The sequence below is a fragment of the Mytilus edulis genome, chromosome 8 (genome assembly GCF_963676685.1).
Source record: "Mytilus edulis chromosome 8, xbMytEdul2.2, whole genome shotgun sequence".
In the NCBI taxonomy this organism is placed as follows: Eukaryota; Metazoa; Mollusca; class Bivalvia; order Mytilida; family Mytilidae; genus Mytilus; species Mytilus edulis.
The window spans coordinates 57,312,118-57,333,219 of NC_092351.1; the positions used below are offsets into that span (position 1 = coordinate 57,312,118).

Genomic DNA, 21,102 nt, shown 5'->3' on the forward strand with positions numbered 1-21,102 from the left:
GCTCAAATATAAGATAACTCTGGTTAATTTTCCAAACATTTTATCATTATGTTGAGATAATATAATTCTGTTTTCATTTAAACATTTGAAGTCTTTATTTAAAAATATGTATGTTTCAATCATTACTACAGCATTTAACATATGTTTAAAGTTTCTGGAATAAATTGGTGTTTATTGTTGTTCTGCGTTTGTGCCTATGTATATTTTGTGTGTATTTGTGTTTAGGATGTTACACTTCTTACATGTATTTATCTTTTGTGATCAAGTAATGCAAATGAATTTAGACAAGATGTCTGCTTCATGTAAATTCTAACATAATTGTAGAACCATATGAAAACAATAAATGATTTTACAAGTAGCAGGATCAATGCTCTTGGAGGTTATATAATGCGGACAATAGTTCAAAACAGTGTATTCTTGATAGGAGAATGAAACGTTTGTTAATCACCGAACAATTTACCTCGAATTAAAAGTATACAGGAAACTGTTTTTTTTTTCATTTTGAAACTAAGTGATAAACCACCTTTCACACCCATGAGGGTCTTGCACAGTCGGAAGATAGTGACAGCTAATAAATTTAAACCCTCAGTGAAATTTTTTGGGATTTTTCATTACCTACTCGGAAAGGAGCACGGACTACTTTACTTCCATAGCTTATAGTTTACGTGATTACTCATTAATATGATACGGTTGTTAAACATTATATATCTAACAGTTCAGTACACACTACAGATCTTATGATTGAATAAACCTACCGAAATACAGTTTTAAATAAATCCTTAATATTTTGACATTGTCTATATTTCTAACCGTGTCAGAATAATAATATGATCACAATTTCCATGTAATCATTTGACTTAATATCAATAATCCGATATCAGGTTATGTCAGGTTAATCTGCTGCATACTGCTTTGAAAAGGTTCACCAAGTTAATACACTAAAAGTTGTGAATGCAAAGTTCTTTGCTTTCTTGGGGACTTTCTGAAAGAAAGGCTAATTCTGAAACTTCTGTTTTTGAAGATTTCAGTGGTACTCAAGCAAGAACAGTACAAAATTCAACCATTAATCAATTTCTGCAAATTGTTTCCCAAAAAAGTCAGTCTCAATGATCATCGATGTACTTTTGAGAAATAAAAAAAACCCCTGAAGTTTAGAATTTATACCTTAAATCAGAAGAGCTCTAATTAAGAAACTAAATAAGCTAAAAAATTGATAGGTTATGGAACTCCTTTAGATGTGTTTGATATCCAAAGATATTTGATTTTTTTCATAATTTCCGATAAAGGCTAACTAGGACTTTACTTTATATTAAACATTTGGAATAATTTGGGTCTCAAATCGAAAAGATAAAAAAACAAACTTTTTAAATTTTGCTAATGACTATTTTCACTGTGCTTAAACGGCTGTGGGTAACTTAAGTTACCCACAGCCCAAGATGGAGCCGCCTTGCGTCGGTTAGATACTTTTCTTCTATAGAATAACAATACCACGAATGCATCAATTAAACAACTGAATTTAAAAGTTGTATTGATCGTTTAGGGAAACCCCTAAACTGGAAAGGTGATTAAATTCTACAAAATAAACGATCACAGCACGATTTTAAAAAACACTTAGGCTGTCCGTAACTTCAAAACAACTTGTCCGTAACTTTTTTCATCATACCAATAGAGATGTCCGTAACTTTCAAAGAATCGACATACGTGGATGTAATGTTTAAACTGATGATAGAGATTGCATAGAATACATATTCACAAAACGAAGTAGATGTCTAGTATGATATAATTCATTGTATCGATGGAAGACAAAATTGGGAAAAATATGAAAAAAATAACGATAAATCCGCAAAACTCGGGTCTCATTTTGTATAACGTTGGAGTACCCGAATCGCCTAGTTCGGAGGGTTGTTTCCGATCATAGCAGATAAACTGTTGAAACATCATTGTTCGTTTTTATTTTTGAACAAGTAGACTACACAAGTATACACTTACTGATTTTCTGCCAGCAACGACAAGGGTAGCGTGAATCCGGGATTTTGGAGGGGAACCCAAATTGCCCAGGCATGCAGTGGATAGACTATACGAGACTTAAGTGCACAAACTTTTTCCGTCTTTTTTGAAAAAGCCAAAAACACTTTTCTATCATCCCCACAAAAACAAATTCCATCAGCATTGACAGTAAAATAAAAGGGGTGTCAATCTGGACACACTGGGACGTTGCGCACGGTGATATTGCGGCACCCTGGCCAAGATTTACAGTAAATGGGAAAACTTAAAAAAAGGACATTTTTTTATAAATGAATAAACCTAGTTTTACAGCTAGCTGCTTATTTCATTTGTATGCAAGTTGCATTAAATCTCATTAAACTGAATAAAACTAAAAAACACAATAGGTAAAAGTCAGTGACATTAAAAGGAAAAGAGCAGTCAGCATAGTGTAACAATTCGACATAGTATATAAAAATATAAATAACTACGTAGGACAACAGGGTAATTTAATAGTCTAACAACCCCTGATAACATACAAAGAGAAAAAAAACATACTAGGAAACATATTCAAAAAATCATAACACTATAACTAACTGGTCGGATGTATAAATACCGAGCCGCGTCAAAGAGTATTCATCAAAATACACATAGAAAGAAACAGAGGTGAAGGTAAACCGCAAACATATAATTAAACTCAAAACATTAAATAGTATGGAAAAGCCTTGGTCTGACAAGCGAAAAACGTCGATAAGACGCACATCAGTAAATAAAAGTTCAAACCATAACCAGGATGGAGTATCACAAACCCCACATAAAACTTCTGTGGTGTAAGTATGATGCGTTAATAAAATCAGATTTGGTTGTGAATGAGTAGTATAAACGGCCGCGAAGGTTACAAATATGATGTTAATTGTCTTCTAATTGTTGAAATTATAATTCTTAAAATTTTAAATCAAAAGTTACCCACATCTAAAAATAAAGTTACGGACAGTCTGCTTAGTTTCGATCAAAAAGTTACGGACATCTTGTGCATTTTTTAAAGTTGACCTTAAGCTTTAGTGAACTCTATATTAACAAATTTATGGTAATTGTTGGTCATTTCTTTATTCAATAATCCTATAAATATTTACATTCTGCATGAAAAACGTCGCAAAAGGTACATTTTGTATGAATTAAATATCAACGAGTTTAGAGTCCACCATCTTGGGCTGTGGGTAACTTAAGTTACCCACAGCCGTTTAAGCACAGTGATTTTATAAGGAATTAAAGTCTTCTATGAAAAGAAACGTTGGTGACATGGGGCAAAATATTTTACCCTGTGTCGTAGGTAAAAGCCCATAGAGTTCGAAAATCTGAGAAAAAATTATTTATGTATATAAAATGTAGATTTGATTGACTTTTTCTATATTTCGTGTTTAACGCATCTTTCACCAATATTTACTTCTTCTTGATGGATAGTTCTTATTGACGGAGAAATCGAGAGTACCTGGACAGAACCACTGAACCGATGTTTGGCAGGAAAACTCTCAATCCTTATCAAAAATTAAAATCACAAAAATACTGAACTCCGAGGAAAATTCAATCGGAAAGTCCATAATCACATGACAAAACAGATCGAAAACGAATGGACAACAACCGTCATATTCCTGACTTGGTACAGGTATTTTCAAATGTAGAAAATCAATTCAGAATGGAGTGGAACGTTCCTGTCATGCTCTGAGTTCGAACTCAAAACTTCAGTGATGACAGAGTGATGATAAAGTATATGAACGTCTTAGACCACTCTGTCACCATGGTCCCATATATTTTAAAAGAGATATTCGGCGTGCCCAAGCACTTGCCAGATCAAGGTTTGACGTATTGGATGGAAATATATTGTCACACAAACGTATGTGCTTGTAAAATTAAGGTGATATGGGTTGATTTCAAATGTGACAACTATACTCCTTCGTCAAAGTGACATGGATGTTAGCTACTAAAGGTCAACAATGAACAAATCCCATATCGTATAAAAAAGCTATAAAAAGAAAAATAACAAAGATTACTGAACTTCGAGGAAAAGTATAAACGAAAAGTCCTTCCGCAAATGTCAAAATAAAAAGCTCAAACAAATCAAACGTAAGACACTGACATGACTGAATGAAAAGAAAAGTCAAGAAAGTCTGATTTATAACAGATATCAACGAACGTCAACTACTGAATTACAGGCACCTGACTTGGGTTAGGCACATTAAGCATGTGCTGGGGTAAACCTGTTTATGACTGTCGTCAGACAATTCCGCAGTGGTGTTTTATGTCATATCTTATTGTTTTTTAAGATGAAAAAGGTGTGGACAGATCTTAGAGATATTCACATTTTGTTTGTATAATCTGGGCTATTTAGGTCTTGACACATCGTATAGACACCTGTCTTTTATTGAAGACTGTATGTTATCCTCTAGATGCCTTTTGTATGTTTATATCTTAACGTTGCTTTCATCGAAATGGTATTTAACCCCCCTGGTAACGTCCTCTATTGCAAGTGATGTATAAGATGTAAGAGTGTCTGGATTGGGTTAACTTTACAGACAAAGAAAATAATGGACAAAAAATCAGTGGAAAGTATACGGCGAAAAATTTAAAAAAATAGTGAAAAATAGGAAATGTAAATGGAAAAGAGCATAGTATGCTAAAATAATAAGAATAGGGAGTGATGACCATAATAGAAAAAGTATAATGTTATAAAAAGTTGAAAAATAAAGAAATGAAGGCTTCCTATCCAGACCTTAATATAATATTATTTTTTCCTGACTGTATGTCCAACATTTTGTTGTTGTCAGGGTTAATGCTTTTCTTTTCAACACATTTTCTTCAAAATCAAACTGTTTTAGATCCTTTAAAAAGAAATATGGAATATGGAAAATCAACAAATATTGCATAGTAATTCTTTATCTTTTTATCAGATACTCTTTACATTAGCTTGAAGGTTTCCACTGTAGTTAGTTATCTATGTCGGTTTTTGTTGAATACATGTATATTGTATATTGCTTTACTTCTTTTTTTCTACGCGTTTAAATTAAAAGTTTAACGAGATAACAAGAGTGTCATAAAATTCCCGTGACAAAGGACACAACATTATAATGAGTGATAATTTGATTGGAAGTTAACACCACTTTTTTTCTTCATTGAATTTTATGCCCAATTTTTTTCCAATTATGAATTTTGGTGGCGTCACTTAAAACCAATTAAGAGTTATGCCCTTTATACAAATTGAAAAATTGCTGAAATTGTTCGTTTCCGTTCTTTAACTTTAGTTTGTTTCGACCAATTGTTACGAAACTTATAAACAATGCTTATTAAACAAGTTTGAATTTTGGTGGTGTAATTTTCACCGTTCTAGGGTTAATGCTCTTTTTTAAATTGAAATATTAATGATGTTTTTTCGTTTCTGTTTTCAAACTAATGTTTGCTTCAACTAAATGTTATGAGACTATACACATTGCTTTCTACCATCGTAAAATTCGTATCAAGTACAAGGTTGGGTAGCGTCACTTTTACAATTCTTTAGTTAACATGTCCTTTCATACTGTTATACGCTAGCGGGGTATCACCTGTGTCCATAAAAACATATCTCAATTATTCATTATATGAGTTTTTGACCATAGAAAAACACCGTAAAATTACAATCCTCGTCATTCAAGATTTGAGTTCAACGCATATGCCACGTGCCGGATTCGCACTCACAACATCGATATTCGACTACTTTAATGTTGTCATGAAAAGATAAAACAACAATATATTAACACCACACATGGAGAAACTGCGTCATGAACACATCAATATAACTCAGGATCAATCAATTTTTATGTAAGAAAAGCCGTTGTCGTTTTATTGAGTATTTACAAAACCCAGACGAACCATACTTTAATGTCCCAAACTCAATAAACGGTGGAAGATCGGGAACCCGCCAACATATTAACGTTCTGTATTTATGTGCTTGACCCAAGTCAGGAGCCTGTAATAAAATTGTTTTTGTTTGTTGTTGTGTTACATATTTCATTTTCGTTTTGTTTTGTACATTTATTAGGCCGTTAGTTTTCTCGTTCGAAATGTTTTACGTTTGTGATTTCCGGGCTTTTTGTAGCTGACTATGTGGTATGGGGTTTGCTGATAGTGAAAGGCCGAACGGTGACAAATAGCTGTTAATTTCTGTGTCATTTGGTCTCTAATGGAGAGTTTTCTCATTGGTATCATGTCACATCTTCTTTTTTTATAAAGAATAATACACCAAAAACAGTATTTGTTTTGCGAAACATTTATTATTAAAATATTGCCTATATTCTTCTTATCATCATGATAGATTTGTTGGCAGCTTTGTTAGGTAAAGTTCGCCAATAAAGGTTGGAACTCATCTTTTTGTTGAGTGCACTCGTGCAGCAACTGTTATGCCACCAAGGCCCAAGACTACTGGCACAGTCATCACTGCTCTTATCGTTGTCTTGGTCAGTTGCGGAAAACGGCTGCCCGTTATGATACTTCATCGAATCACCTGGATAATGCAATATTTTTGATACATACTAGTAGTATTATTATCATGTGTTCTGGAGTTGTAGAGAAATACCTTAGACTATTATACTATAAGTAAAGAAGTCCCAGGAGAGACTAACGTTACTCTATAAATGATAATTATAGAAAAGGGTCTTGAGAATGTCTATTGTGTTTATTCTTTAGAACTTTAAAAAAACCTATCTTATTCTTTACACCATATTCCTCTATTTATTTGTCTATTCTCTATTCTTCAATTTTAACCACACCAGTATTCTCTATACTTTGTGCATCTTATAAATTGTGCAGTAATCTTGAATTTAAAATACTGATCAGTTTTCCAAATTCAGGAATAGAAAGATATAACTTGTGAAGAAAAATGTCAGTTTTTTTCTCATCGGTTAATTCAATTTTTGAACGATTGTATTGTAAAATATTGGGTGGTTAGCAACTAAAAAGAAATTTCACAAAACCAAAAGATAGATCTAGAAAAGAAGATTATCTATTTAGTTTCATTTGAAAAAAAATATACACATTTTGTAAATATTAACGTTTTTATAAAATGTGTTTGTCGTTAATTTGTAACATTTTAAGGATACAATTACAAGAATGACCAGTAATACATCATTTAAACTATATATATCAAGATAAAATATTTATTTTCTGTTGTAATATTCATTCGACATGAATGATAATATCATAAAAATATCCACCCGACTTATAATATGTATGTTCTTTTATATGATAATTGACCGAAATATTACAGTTTCCTTAAGTTCCAGGCTTACGAAAATGAATACCTAAGAAGTTCAGAATATTTTAAAAACATTCGAGAAAAAATGTAATCACCTGCATTTCCACTATAACTGCCAACACTTAGTTTGTATTTTGATGCTGCATCTCTAATACCGAATTGTTTGTAAGCAGCATATCTCTTCTCATTTTTGTTGTTTGTCAAAACAATCCTCAGTTCATATTTGCCACTAGATGTCAGATGATGGATATACTTGTTTCCTTAAATAATTATAAACATATTTATGAAGTATATTTCTATTTGAATGCAGATAAAGAATCAGACAACACATCAGCACAAAAAAAAACCCCACCAAATACACATCTTTAGGTGGACAAACGTTCTTCATTTATTTTCATCTTCTTGGTTGTCTCGTAATAGCGGGAATTCAGGTAGAAGGCTCGATTCAATTCCGGGTAATACCAACTTTTGTTTTCTTGTTCTTAGATAACATGTAAAGAGATTCAATATCCATTCTGATATATAACAAGCTTGCACCTCAACACCCTCCAATATATTCTTGCTAGTCAGGCCATTAAGACCAGTACACGACATGATACCTATAACATCGTAATGTATAGTCTATGCAATATTTTCATAATTATCAAAATACTATATGATTAATATACGAATGAAAAAGTGAGTGACGTGAAATGTTTGATTGCTTTACTAAATAAATTTTATTGATATAACTCCAAGGCCTGGTTCTTAAAATCACAGACGTCGGGGATCGTCAGTTGGCAAAGAGTTCTGCTCAAACCGGAGATGGAGGTCGCTTCTTAAACTAGCCGTGAGGTGAATGTTTTTGCTGCGGGTTGAAAACCTCATTGTGACTATGAGATGGAGTACAACACAAAAGATCTGTAAGTTTCTTTTTATTTGATTTTTTTCCCTGTTCATAAAATTGAGAAAGGTAATGGGGAATGTATTGATTGGTGTCATGAACGGTTACCTTTATTTTCGATGTTTTCTTATAAAATGTCCTGTACCAAGTCAAGAAAATGGCAGTTGTTATCTTATAGTTAGGTTTTGTGAGTGTTGCATTGTCTTTTGTTTTTGTTCACTACAGTGTTTCTGTTGTTTCGTTGTTTTCCTCTTATAGTTGATGTGTTTCTCTTAATTTTAGTTTGTAACCCGGATTTGTTTTTGTCTTAATCGATTTATGACTTTCGAACAGCGATATACTACTGTTGGCGTTGCCTTTATTTATCCCTTCTTGTCTATTGAATCAATCAATCATTGCGTGTTATTACTAATTGCAATTGATTATGTGCTTTATGGTTAACCCAAACATGGTCGATAAAATAACTTACCTAACCAGTAGTCACCTTCAACATTCCCAAATCCATTTTCGTATTCTGACCACGTTCGTTGGAAATCCACAGTTCTATCCTGGTGTCTCTGGATTATCTAAGGAAAAGAAAATTGTATGGTGTCTGATGACACTTAACTTTAGTTTTCATAAACATTTATTTTTTGAAGTATTGTATATTAATATGATATTTCGAAATTTTCAATCGAGCCATTGAAAGTTGTGATTGATTGATTGTTGTTTGATAAACGTCCAGTGAACAACTATCTTGTGTTGAAGCAATTTGTAAAGATTTTCGTATTGATGAAGTACGTTAGCCTATAACTGCTAATTTCCACATCATTTGAGCTCTGATGAATAGTTGCCTCATTGGCAAGCAAACCATATATCCTTAGTTTTCTATTAAATACACTAAAAAAAAATCCTTAACCATGTTAACGTAGCATGTAAACATACATTTGGGCTAGTAATAAAAACATTTTGTGTATAACCCATACTTTCTTAAGGTGAAATCATATACCAAATCCTATAAATTACGGCATCAGTTAGCCTTTTTTTATACTGCATACTTTCATAAAATCATGAATAACAACTTTTCCGGTTTATATAAGAATAAAACATTTATAAATAAGAACTGAAAAGGGAGAAGGTAACGAAGGAAAAAAAATAAAGACCATAAGTCGACGAAATACGGACATCACCATGGCAACAAAAGAGGAACAGGAAAACATACAAAACATAACACGGATACTTGAAATTCAGCAATATGAACTCCAGCAATCCCATATGGGAATTTATTGGGAAACCATTTACTTAATTGTAACAGTGACTATACACAAAATATTATACTAACCGACCAACCACCTCCGTCTGTCGTCATATCACAGTAAACATCTAGGTTCTTCGAATTTCCTGGAGATATTCTGTATACGCCGGATTTTTCGTTGTACTTCTTTAGCTCAGTACAATCTTTTGCAGTTTTTGTACATGTTTCTTATAATGATCAAAACATACACAATAGGTCAAATGAATGCTACGTTTTGCGTACTTGCGGTCTTTAACAAAACAAAAAAACCCAAACATACAAATTCGGTCTGTAGAGGACGAATGGCAGGTCTTAAAACATTGACAACTTCATATGAACAAATTAGGTACATTAATTTTTAATGAGGATCTTCTATTTACTATGTCTGCACCTCATACCAAATATACCCTTTTTTAACGGCTTTGAATCCCAATTAAACTACAAACAGATATTTTAAATCCTTATAATTTCATGTAAGAATTTTCGATTGAAATGTTACACATTTTGTCATGTAAGACTTCAATCTCCGGGCTTTGGTCGTATTGAAAGTCATACAATAAAGAACATGCATGAATTATTTACAACTGGAATTAAGCATTTTTCGTCTGTACCAAAAGAGCAGAGCTAGGAAACAATTGTCAAAAACTATGCGTATACTTTCGTAAATTTATGACCATAAGATGGAAATAGGTATATTTCCGTACATATTACATATGCATGCAGTGTGCGTCAAAAGTTACTTTTTTGTAAAAACAAATACCTTTGAAATCATTCTTCAATAGACTTATTATCCTTGAAATTTCTTTTTCCCCTTGCGTTTCTGAAAATATGGAATTTCAAGGTATAAAAATCATATAAACTCCTCTTTAAAATGAGTTTTGAATTTTTCTAATTTTGTAATCGAATGTTACCGATGATGCTAATTACGAAATTTTTGCTTGAATTCATTATTGCGATTTTTAAAGAATAATAAACTATTGCGATTCCAAGAGGAATAACATAAACATACATGTATAATATATCAAAATGCAAGTTCTCATCATTGTTATACTCACCAAGTCGCATTATCCTAACTAAAATGAACTCGAATAACATACTTATATAATGTATACCAAAGAAAATGACTATCCTGAAAAAAAACTAAATTTTTTTTAAAAATTAAAAATTAAAAAAACACACACCAAAAAACCTGATTTTACCAACAACGCAATGAGATAGTGATTTAATTAGTTCAATGAATTTCTTTAATAAACTAGTTTTTTACTTATTAATAACTAATTTGTAGTATTTCAAACCATTTCAATGTTTCAAAACATTCAATTACAAAACATTTCATACGAGTGACGTTTTAGTAAATTACACACATACCTTCCAAGATCCATTCGATATCTTTTTTCAATTGTTTATTCATTTTAACAACATCTTTGTATTTTGCCATATCTACAATAGCAAAAAAATAAAATAAACGAATGTGATATTATTGAAAATAAGACTACTGCCAACAAAAGACTATATAAAGTAGATATTTACAGTCATTGGTCAAAGTACTGCCTTGAACAATGGTCAAAACCCATATACCGCTTAGAAGGCTTTAAATGCAACCCCCCCCCCCCAAAAAAAAGGAGAGAAAAAGATAAATAAATAAAAATTACATATGTCAAACAATTCAAACGAAATAACTAACAGATTATTTTTCATTTAAAACTAGAAAAGGGAAATAAATGCTAGCAATACAGACGACAACCGTACAGTTGCTTACAATTGCTTCCATAAACTGCCTTTGAACTTTGGTGCATACTTGTCTCATTGTCAAACATACCACATTTTCTTCTTATTCTATATATTACGTAGGATATGACACGTATGCTGAAGCCATATATGTTTTTTATATCAATTTTCTACCATAATAAGGATATTACAACCATGTCTAACGAAATTTAATTGTCAAATAATCAATCCATGTTCTCATTCCTATCTTCATTCTTTTTTTTTTTTTTATCTATATGACATAACTGAAGTTACACATTGAAAATACCACGTTCAAAGAAATCTAAGTAAAAATCTATAACACATGTTTCTACAGAGAAAAAAGCTTTACTATGTCATGTTGCCAAAAAAAATAATCCAATAATAAAAGTATCATTAAAGGGTATGTAAAATAGTTACTTTAGAAATTATTTCAATATTATTTTTATGGCAAATATACTTTCCCTCTGTAAGATGTTTGAATCATTTGTGGCTGTAAAATTTGAAAATATTTTGATATTATTGATTTCGAATGTCATGTAAGAATAGAATAAAATAGATATTATTTCAGATTCCTTTCATGATGATGTTAATTTCATAAAAAAAATGTATTCCTAGTAGTACTAATTATAATTTAGTAGTATCCTAATAAAACTATTCATTTAACATACTTTTTAGCAAAACTTGTGTATCCTGTTTCAGCTCTTGCACGGTCTTGCGTCGATTTCCATGTAGACATATTCCTATGGAAAAAAAGATTAAGATACAAAGAGGGTTGTAACGTTGGTTCTTTCTTTCTTGTTCCTTATTCGTTATTTATTCGTTACTTATTCCTTATTCGTTACCTATCCGTTACTAATTCCTTATTCGTTACATATTCGTTACTTATTCATTATTCCGTATTCGTTACATATTCGTTACTTATTACTAATAGGTTAATTTTACCTCTAAGTACCCATAGATACCACTAGAGATAAGAAATACAATTGAAAATATATTTTTTAAAGGTACAACGTATAACAAACGTTTTATTAGCGAAAAAGGAACGAATAAGTAACAGGATATCAGTCGAGTGCTGAAACGGGTACATACGCGGTAACAGGGTTACTTCAACTCCAAGAACCCATAGTTACGGGGCGCCGAATGGGACTCTTGTGGTTTTGTACAAAATTCAATTCTGTCATAACAAAATCATTTTTGTCTTACAAAACTATGTGATACAGACTTGTTTTATGAGAACTTCAATTTTGTGATGACAAAATTCATTTTTGTAGACAAAATTCATTTTTGTAGACAAAATACATTTTTGTAGACAAAATTCATTTTTGTAGACAAAATTCATTTTTGTAGACAAAATTCATTTTTGTAGACAAAATTCATTTTTGTAGACAAAATTCATTTTTGTAGACAAAATTCATTTTTGTCATGACAAAAGTCAATTTTGTCAAAAAGGTATGCAAATATTAACTTATTTGCATACAAAATTGAAATTTTTTACCTGATATGGAAATGACAACACAAAAGTCAATTGTGTGAGACAAGATTCAATTTTTGAGACTAAATTGACCTTTTTGAGAGAAAATTCAATTTTGTCAATTTTGTCTCACAACAGTCAATTTTGTGACGACAAAATTCAATTTTGTGACGACAAAATTCAATTTTGTGACAACACAGTTCTATTTTGTGACGACAAAATTCTTTTTTGTGACGACAAAATTCAATTTTGTCAATTTTGTCTCACAAAAGTCAATTTTGTGTAACAAAATTCTATTTTGTATGCATTTAGTTCACAGAATCCAAACTAAACTAATTTGCATACAAAATTGACTTTGGCGCCCGACCATCAAATTAGGTAACAAAAGTCAAGTCTGTGTAACAAGCATGAATGTTGTCATGACAAAAGAGACTTTTGTCCACTGAAAGATAATTTTGTAGGAATTTTTTTTTAATTTGTAGTATGCTGTAAATTTTGTTAAACTGAACTCATTTTTGTTGAACAAAAGTCACTTTTGTCCGTACAAAATTGAATTTCGAGTACAAAACCACATGAGTCCCATTTGCCGCCCCGTAATAGTTACAAATGTACCACCAGAGACAAAAAATACAATTGAAAAGATTTTTTTAAAAGGTGCAACGTATAACACACGTATTATAAGCGAATAAGGAACGAATTAAAAACAAGGAATTAGTCTATCTCCGAAACGGCATACGCGCGCTAATAGGGTTATTTCACCTCTTCGAACCAAGAACCAACTCCAGACATACATATATGAAGCAGAATACAAGTATAACGTATTAAAATCGAATAAGGAACAAAGAAGTATCGAATATTAAGTAACAGGATCGGTTGAGCACAAACACGGATACATATGTGTTAAAAGGATTATTTTACCTCAATAAAGTAAGAACTAATAACAGAGATAAGTATAGAAAGAATGTAAAATGGGGAAAGATATTATAATTTCGAATAAGTAACGAATAAGGAATAAGGAATAAGTATCGAATAGGTAACAAGTAAGGAATAAGTCACCAACTGGACGACCCTGATACAAGGCCATATTTGAAACCTGGCTACAAAACTTATTTTATCTCAACAAATTAAGAACTATTACCAGAGATAAGAATACAAAAAATTAAAAAGGGGGAAAGATATTAAAACTCGAATAAGTAACGAATAAGGAATAAGTAACGAATAAGGAATAAGTAATGAATAACGAATAAGTATAAGTAATAAGTAACAAATAGGTAAGGAATAAAGAATAAGTAACGAATAGGTAACGCATAAGGAATAAGTAACGAATAAGGAATAAGGCATAAGTCATCAACTTGACGACCCTGATACAAGGCCATATTTTAACCTTGCTACAAAACTCCAACTAAACTACTCATAAATATAAATATATTTTTATGTCATGTTATCAAATCATTTCTTACATTGAAAGCATTCCCCTTCTCTATTATTTTTGTTAGTCATATTAATCACTCTGTTCATTGAAATTGTAAATTTAGTATTTAAATTCCTTTATTATATATTGTATCTCAATAATAACAACTGTTTTCTTTAATGAATAAAACTGATGCAAATTATGTTTAAAGGCCTTGTAACAACGGAAATAATTAAATAAGGGAAACATCACGGAAAACTAAAATCAAAACGTTTTATTTATATAAAATGATGAGACTAGACTTGTCTTTCAATGCTTTAGAACAAGGTCTGCAACATTTGAAAGCTAAAACATATAAAAGTTTTTCAATATAAGCTACCAGCATATCTGGCTAAATTGCAGTAATGGCTGCGAATCCATGTCTCTGTTTTAGTTATCAAATGTCCCTTCATATTTTAATTGATACATGCATTAAAGTCATCGTTTTATGCACTTCATTAACAGGCGGCATTGTCCTGAAGCCAAAACTGCTGCAACCATATAATATGGAGAATCACAATTCCTGACACACAGCACAATATAATCCCTAATTGAAGACATACCATATAATAGGCAAAAAAAGGGAGACAAGCTGTATATAATCAGTATGGGAATAGTTTTAGGGGTTACAGAAGATCTGACTAGTAAACATGATGTGAGATAGCCTAAAACAATAAGAATTCTTAGCGTGCATTACGCGTGGGTTTTCTACATATAACCTGGGCGTCCGGCGTACCAAATTACACGTTAGGTTTCTTTGACAAGTTTTAACAACCACTGAATCGATATAATCGTTTTTCGCCGCCGAGAAAATCACCAGCCAAATGACTGTATTTTTGTGTATATATCAAATATCTTTGATTCGTTCATTTTCTGTATTTTGTTTCGATTATAAAATACTGAATTAAACCCTTATGATGCCCCTTAACCCAAAATAACATAAATGTTATGATGATCAATTTTTCCTAACTTCTCTCTTTGTCTATTGCATTTGAAATCTAAAAAATAGGCGACATTATGTTTATTGTCAGTAGTTTATATTATGGTTATTTGTGTCCGGCTTTGGCTATTTTGCTATTCTTTTTGACATGCTTTTGTTTATAAGCTCTTAAATACTATTTTGGATTTTCAATTTGTTTTTATTTTGGCGAATCAACGAAAATATTATACATTAATTTCATTGTTGAAGTGCGCACCTACTTTAGTAAAATCGGTACCGTTAATAATATTGTATAACCAAAAAGGTCCAAATCAAGGTAAAATAGTCACGTGTGTGTACTCTATATCCCTTAAATTGTAGGTATGCATCAGGAACTTACATAAAAATTTCAAAAGAAGCTATTCATAGAAAACTACGATTTTACCACTTCTTTTTTAGCTCACCTGGCCCGAAGGACCAAGTGAGCTTTTCTCATCACTTGTCGTCCGTCGTCCGTCGTCCGTCGTCGTCTGTCGTCGTCCGTCGTTGTCCGTCGTCGTTAACTTTTACAAAAATCTCCTCCTCTGAAACTACAGGGCCAAATTTAATAAAACTTGGCCACAATCATCATTGGGTTATCTCGTTTAAAAAATATGTCCGGTAGCCTTGCAAACCAACCAAGATGGCCGCCATGGCTAAAAATAGGGGTAAAATGTAGATCTTGGCGTATAACTCGGAAACCAAAGCATTTAGAGCAAATCTGAAATGGGGTTAAATTGTTTATCAAGTCAATATATATCTGCCCTGAAATTTTCAGATGAATTGGACAATTTATTGTCAGGTTGCTGCCCCCCTTTCCCCAATTGGTAATTTTCAAGGAATTAATTCTATTATAGATAGAGATAAACTGTAAAAAGTTAAATTTTAGATGTACAAATAGGTCAGCATGACCAAAATGGCCAGTTGACCCCTCAAGGAGTTATTACCCTTTATAGTTAAATTTTAACAATTTTCATTAATTTTGTAAATTTTTGTAAATTTTAACAAAATATTTTCCCCTGTAACTATGACATGGTATTGGTTGCAAAAATTGTATATTTTTCATTTAAATGCAATATGTTATATTTAATTGGTATATTTCTTCATTTAAATGCAATATTTTTTCATCTGAATGGTATATTTTTTTCATTTAGATGCAATATGTTTTATTCAAATGGTATAATTTTTCATTTAAATGGTATATTTTTTTCATTTAAATGCAATATTTTTTCATTTAAATGCAATATTTATTATTCAGATGGTATAATTTTTCATTCAAATGGTATAATTTTTCATTCAAATGGTATAATTTTTCATTCAAATGGTATAATTTTTCATTCAAATGGTAAAATTTTCATTCAAATGCAATATTTTTTATTCAATTGGTATAAAATGTCATTTGAAAGCAATATTTTTTATTTATTTTGTATAATAGTTTTTTTATTGATATGCAATAATTGCATCATGGGAAATTCTTTGACGCCCTAAGGTCAAATTTGCAACAACGTTTTTGATTGGTCGGTATTTTTTTTTTTGGATTTTCTCCCCTTTCTAACTAAATTTGGCGTTCGTTGGAGTTCGTGCACTGGCAATTAATGCCTATAATGGCCAGGTCGAGCAAAAAATGCGAGTGACAAGTAATAATAATTAATTTGACACACAACTTGTTCATAGATAGAAACAGATGCCTGCGTGCATTGCAAAAACATCTACAATAAAAAAACTTTTTCTGAAGAAACTCCCCTACAGTCTACACATTGAAATAAAAAAAAACATACATAGCCCTTTCCCCGTCCAGATACATATTATCATGACCTATTTTTGTAATACATGTATATTATCTTTAACTTTTTTCTTGATCCTCAGAGACGTTGCAGGAGGGTAAACATGAAAAAAAGGTTTCCAGGACGTTATAATTATTTGAACTAAACCACCTCTTTTTTGCTACATAAAGAAAAAATCACCTAATTACAACAGCAGAACCAGAGACCCCGTGACAAGTAGAGACATAAGCTGTTATACTCCGGAACTAGTTCTTTAATAAAGACAATTCAGGATAAATTGGAACCAGTTACTAACCCATGTTACAACAATAGTCCTATGACATAGGACTTCACTGTATGGGGCGTGAACTTCATATTTATGATTGCAATGAGACAACTCTCCACAAGAGACCAAATGACAAAGAAATCAACAGCTATAAGTCACCGTACGGCCTTCGACTATAAGCTAAGCCTTCATCGCATAGTCAGCTATATAAAAGGCCCCGAAATCACAAATGTAAAACAATTCAATCGAGAAAACTAACGGCCGAATTAATGTACAAAACAATGAACGAACACAAATATGTGTAACAAAGCAACAAACGACAACCACTGAATTACAGGCTCCTGACTTGGGACAAGCACATACATACAGAATGTGGCGGGGTTAAACATGTTAGCGGGATCCTAAAATCCTCCCCCTAATCTGGGACAGTGGTGTAACAGCACAACAACATGTTTGTGGGCACTCATTCCATCCCGAATCTAGGACAGTGGTGTAACAGTACAGTAAGATAACAACCTGCACTATCAGTTGCAATTAGATTTACTCAAAAGATCGGAACGAGACACACACAAAAAAAACTAATTTTAAGACCATAGACACAAAGCACCGACAAAAGAGTATTTGCAATTACTGGTTGAAAGCTCAAAGCTAATAACAACTAGAACTGAAATAAATCTTGTTCTTCCAGATTGAGTTATCAAACAGTACACAACGCGCGACAAAGGATTTAAAAAAAAAAGAAAAGAAAGCAGTCTGAGAAACGTCTAGTTTACGTTGTATATAGATATAAGAAGATGTGGTATGAGTGCCGCTGAGACAACTCTTCATCCAAGTCATAATTTGTAAATGTAAACCATTATAGGTCAAAGTACGGTCTTCAACACGGAGCCTTGGTTCAAACCGAACAGAAAGCTATAAAGGGCCCCAAAAAATGACTAGTGTAAATCCATTTGAAGTCTAATCTATTTTCAAAAAAAGGTATACTTGCATATAAATAAACATATATACAATGGAAGTTTTTGAAAAGTGGCCCGAACGTTGTGACCATCGAAATTGTGCAATAGAAATACAAGTTAGGACCACAAGATTTTAATAAAACAGCCAGTGCAGGACTCGCACGAAAGCCAGATTTAGTTAGAGGGGCGATATTCTGAAGCGTTTTTTTTAAATTATTGGTCAACCATGTTTAGAAAGAAAGGGGAGCAATCCAAACAATTATCGACCAATCACAAACGTTGTTGCAAATTTGACCTTAAAGCGTCAAAGAATTTCCCATAATGCAATTATTGCATATAAATAAAAAACTATTATACCAATTGAATAACAAAATATTGCATGCAAATGATTTTTTATACCAAATGAATAAAAAATATTGCATTTTAATGAACATTATACCTTTTGAATGAAAAATTATACCATTTGAATGAAAAATTATACCATTTGAATAAAAAATATTGCATTTAAATGAAAAAAAATATACCATTCAAATGAAAAAATGTTGCATTTAAATGAAAAAATATTGCATTTAAATGAAGAAATATACCAATTAAATATAAAATATTGAATATAAATCAAAAATATAGAATTTTTGAAACCAATACCATGCCATATATAACTATTAGACCAAGTTCATTATAGATAGAGAAATTTTAAGTATCAAGAATGTTCAGTAAAGTAAGATCTACAAACACATCACCATCACCAAAACACAATTTTGTCATGAATCCACCTGTGTCCTATGTTTAATATGCACACAGACTAAGGTGACCGATACAGACTCTTTAGAGACTCTAGTTTAAAGGTTCATAGAGGAATAACACATTTTCGAAGTCAATATTAGGCACACCAATGGAGGTACAGATAGGGCTTTTACCATCAAAAATTTCATAAAACAAGATAAATGTAGTTCATCAGGCACTCTTACATTCAAATGACTGCCTCAATTATTATTGTTCTCTTACAGAAAACTAAATAAATATAGTCTTTGTGGTGCACACAATATTGTTTTTTTTTTATAAGGAAGATCTCACTACCGAATATACGAGCCAAAGTAGTCCACTATGCTGTTTGAAAATAACTAATTGGCCACTATCGAATCATTACAGACATGTTTATTGTTGTAACCAATGAAAAACAAACGTCAGGTTCAGGGACAAAAACAGCTATTCATACAAAGAAACAAAAAACGAGAAATAAAGTCAGGAAACATTAACTAAGGAAATCGAACTGCTGCCTTTAAAGACACAGCTCAAAATGTCAATACGATTGGACAGTCTAACAGACTGCATTGGAGTGACTGCAATTTCCCTGATTGTATACTTCATATTTATGTTCTTACAAACCGAAAATATTTTCAGTATTGATTGTAAACATTTTTACCAATTCTTTTTACTTTCACTGACGCATATTTGGGGATTAGATGTAGCGGCAGTAAATGTTCGCAAATAAGACAAAATATATTTTCATTCCGTTCATTCTAGTCTCTCTGTACAAACTAATCTATATACCACACGTAGTTGACCTTATTCTGGTAGTAACATATGTATAGATCAAAGACTTAAAAAAATAAATTATAATCTTAAAAGAAACTCACCTTGCAACTCGTTCCATATTGTGTCAACTCTACCATCTTCCTCTGAAGATTTGCGATACTGTCGTATCTCTGAAAGGAACATTGCAAAAGTATAAAACTGGAAAATAAAGCATACCGTCGCTGGGCTTCAAAAATGTTGCAAATTACCAATTTAAAAAAAAAAAAAATATCTCACAAACAGGCTTTGAAAATTTTGACGAAATGCATGCTTCCAAAATGTCGTATGTGAATTGATTTTTTTTGTAAATAGCATTGAAATAAAAACTTTGACATTGCTGGATAATCTGTGAACTAAAATTCTTTTCACAGAAATAAAGAAATGTAAAAGTATTTTATTCCCAAAACCATTCTACAACGATTTTTAAGTTTTCATACAGCATTTTGGAAGCAAACTTTACGAACAACTGACATTGGCAATTTTGTAATATGTCTTATTTCAAATGTTTTGATTGGTCTAACTGTATGCTATTTTGTAATACCAAAAATTTCCTGCCGCCCAGACCATTTGTGTCAAAACATAGTTTTAGCCAAAAAAGTCATATACTACATTTGGAAGCCCAGCGACGATACGTGTTCTGATATTACTAACATATATTTCTGGTTATTGACGCCGACATGCGCGTGTCACCTGTTTCGATTATTATAAACGAAATATTTTCAACTGCTAGCACGAACGGTTTTATTATTTTTCACATACAAGCCTTAGAAAAATGCACGGTAAAAATATTTTGACTTAAAATAGCGTAAACATGTATTCTTAAAATATATATTATTTCTTATGTATTATTTTGCTAATGCGTTTTACAACTAACAAAACCTACGACAGTGAATAAAACAGAAAATTAGAAATCTTAATGGTTGCAAAGTGTTATGCTGCAAGTTTACGTGAAGCAATTCTAAGAGTTTTTACAATATAAAAACCTTACAAAATCATTTTAAAACGTATTTGAAAGACGAGGTTATGTTATGCACAATATTTCAAATAAGAAAATCTGAAAAAGGAAGTTGATCTTGTCCTTACCACTGCTATTGCTTCTCCCTGATGTCAAGTTAATTGTTGACAAATACACAATCAGTATTATTTTGTACATGCTTTTGAATGACAGTTGTCAGTTGAAGAGTCTACACTACTGAGGATAAAAAATAGTGCAAGTGATTTTAAGTACAAGTATACATATATATGTAGTATCAAATGTCTTCCTTGCGTGTTGATATGAGGTAAACAAATATCGTTGAAAACCATATGTTGCTCTCTGAAATGTTGCCTCCCTGTCATTGTAGAACCACAACATTTTGTATTTCTAATATCGACAAACCAATTTGGTTAATATAAAAAAGAAGATTCGGTACAAATGCCAGTGAGACAACTCTCCACAATAGCACAAATGACATAGAAATTAACAACTACAGGT

The 21,102-nt window shown here is 31.7% G+C and overlaps 1 protein-coding gene across 1 annotated transcript; it reads right to left on the reverse strand.

The window, feature by feature from the left end:
- Positions 1-6,264: 6,264 nt before the first annotated feature.
- Positions 6,265-20,825, reverse strand: LOC139485985 (fibrinogen-like protein A). The gene is made up of 9 exons (XM_071270668.1): positions 20,712-20,825; positions 19,691-19,759; positions 11,838-11,909; positions 10,789-10,860; positions 10,181-10,240; positions 9,469-9,608; positions 8,617-8,713; positions 7,360-7,524; positions 6,265-6,514 (listed from the first exon to the last, which is right to left on the reverse strand). The coding sequence occupies exons 1-9, from the start codon at positions 20,779-20,781 to the stop codon at positions 6,300-6,302; spliced, it is 960 nt and encodes a 319-aa protein (XP_071126769.1). The 5' UTR covers positions 20,782-20,825; the 3' UTR covers positions 6,265-6,299.
- Between the last annotated feature and the right edge of the window lie 277 nt (positions 20,826-21,102).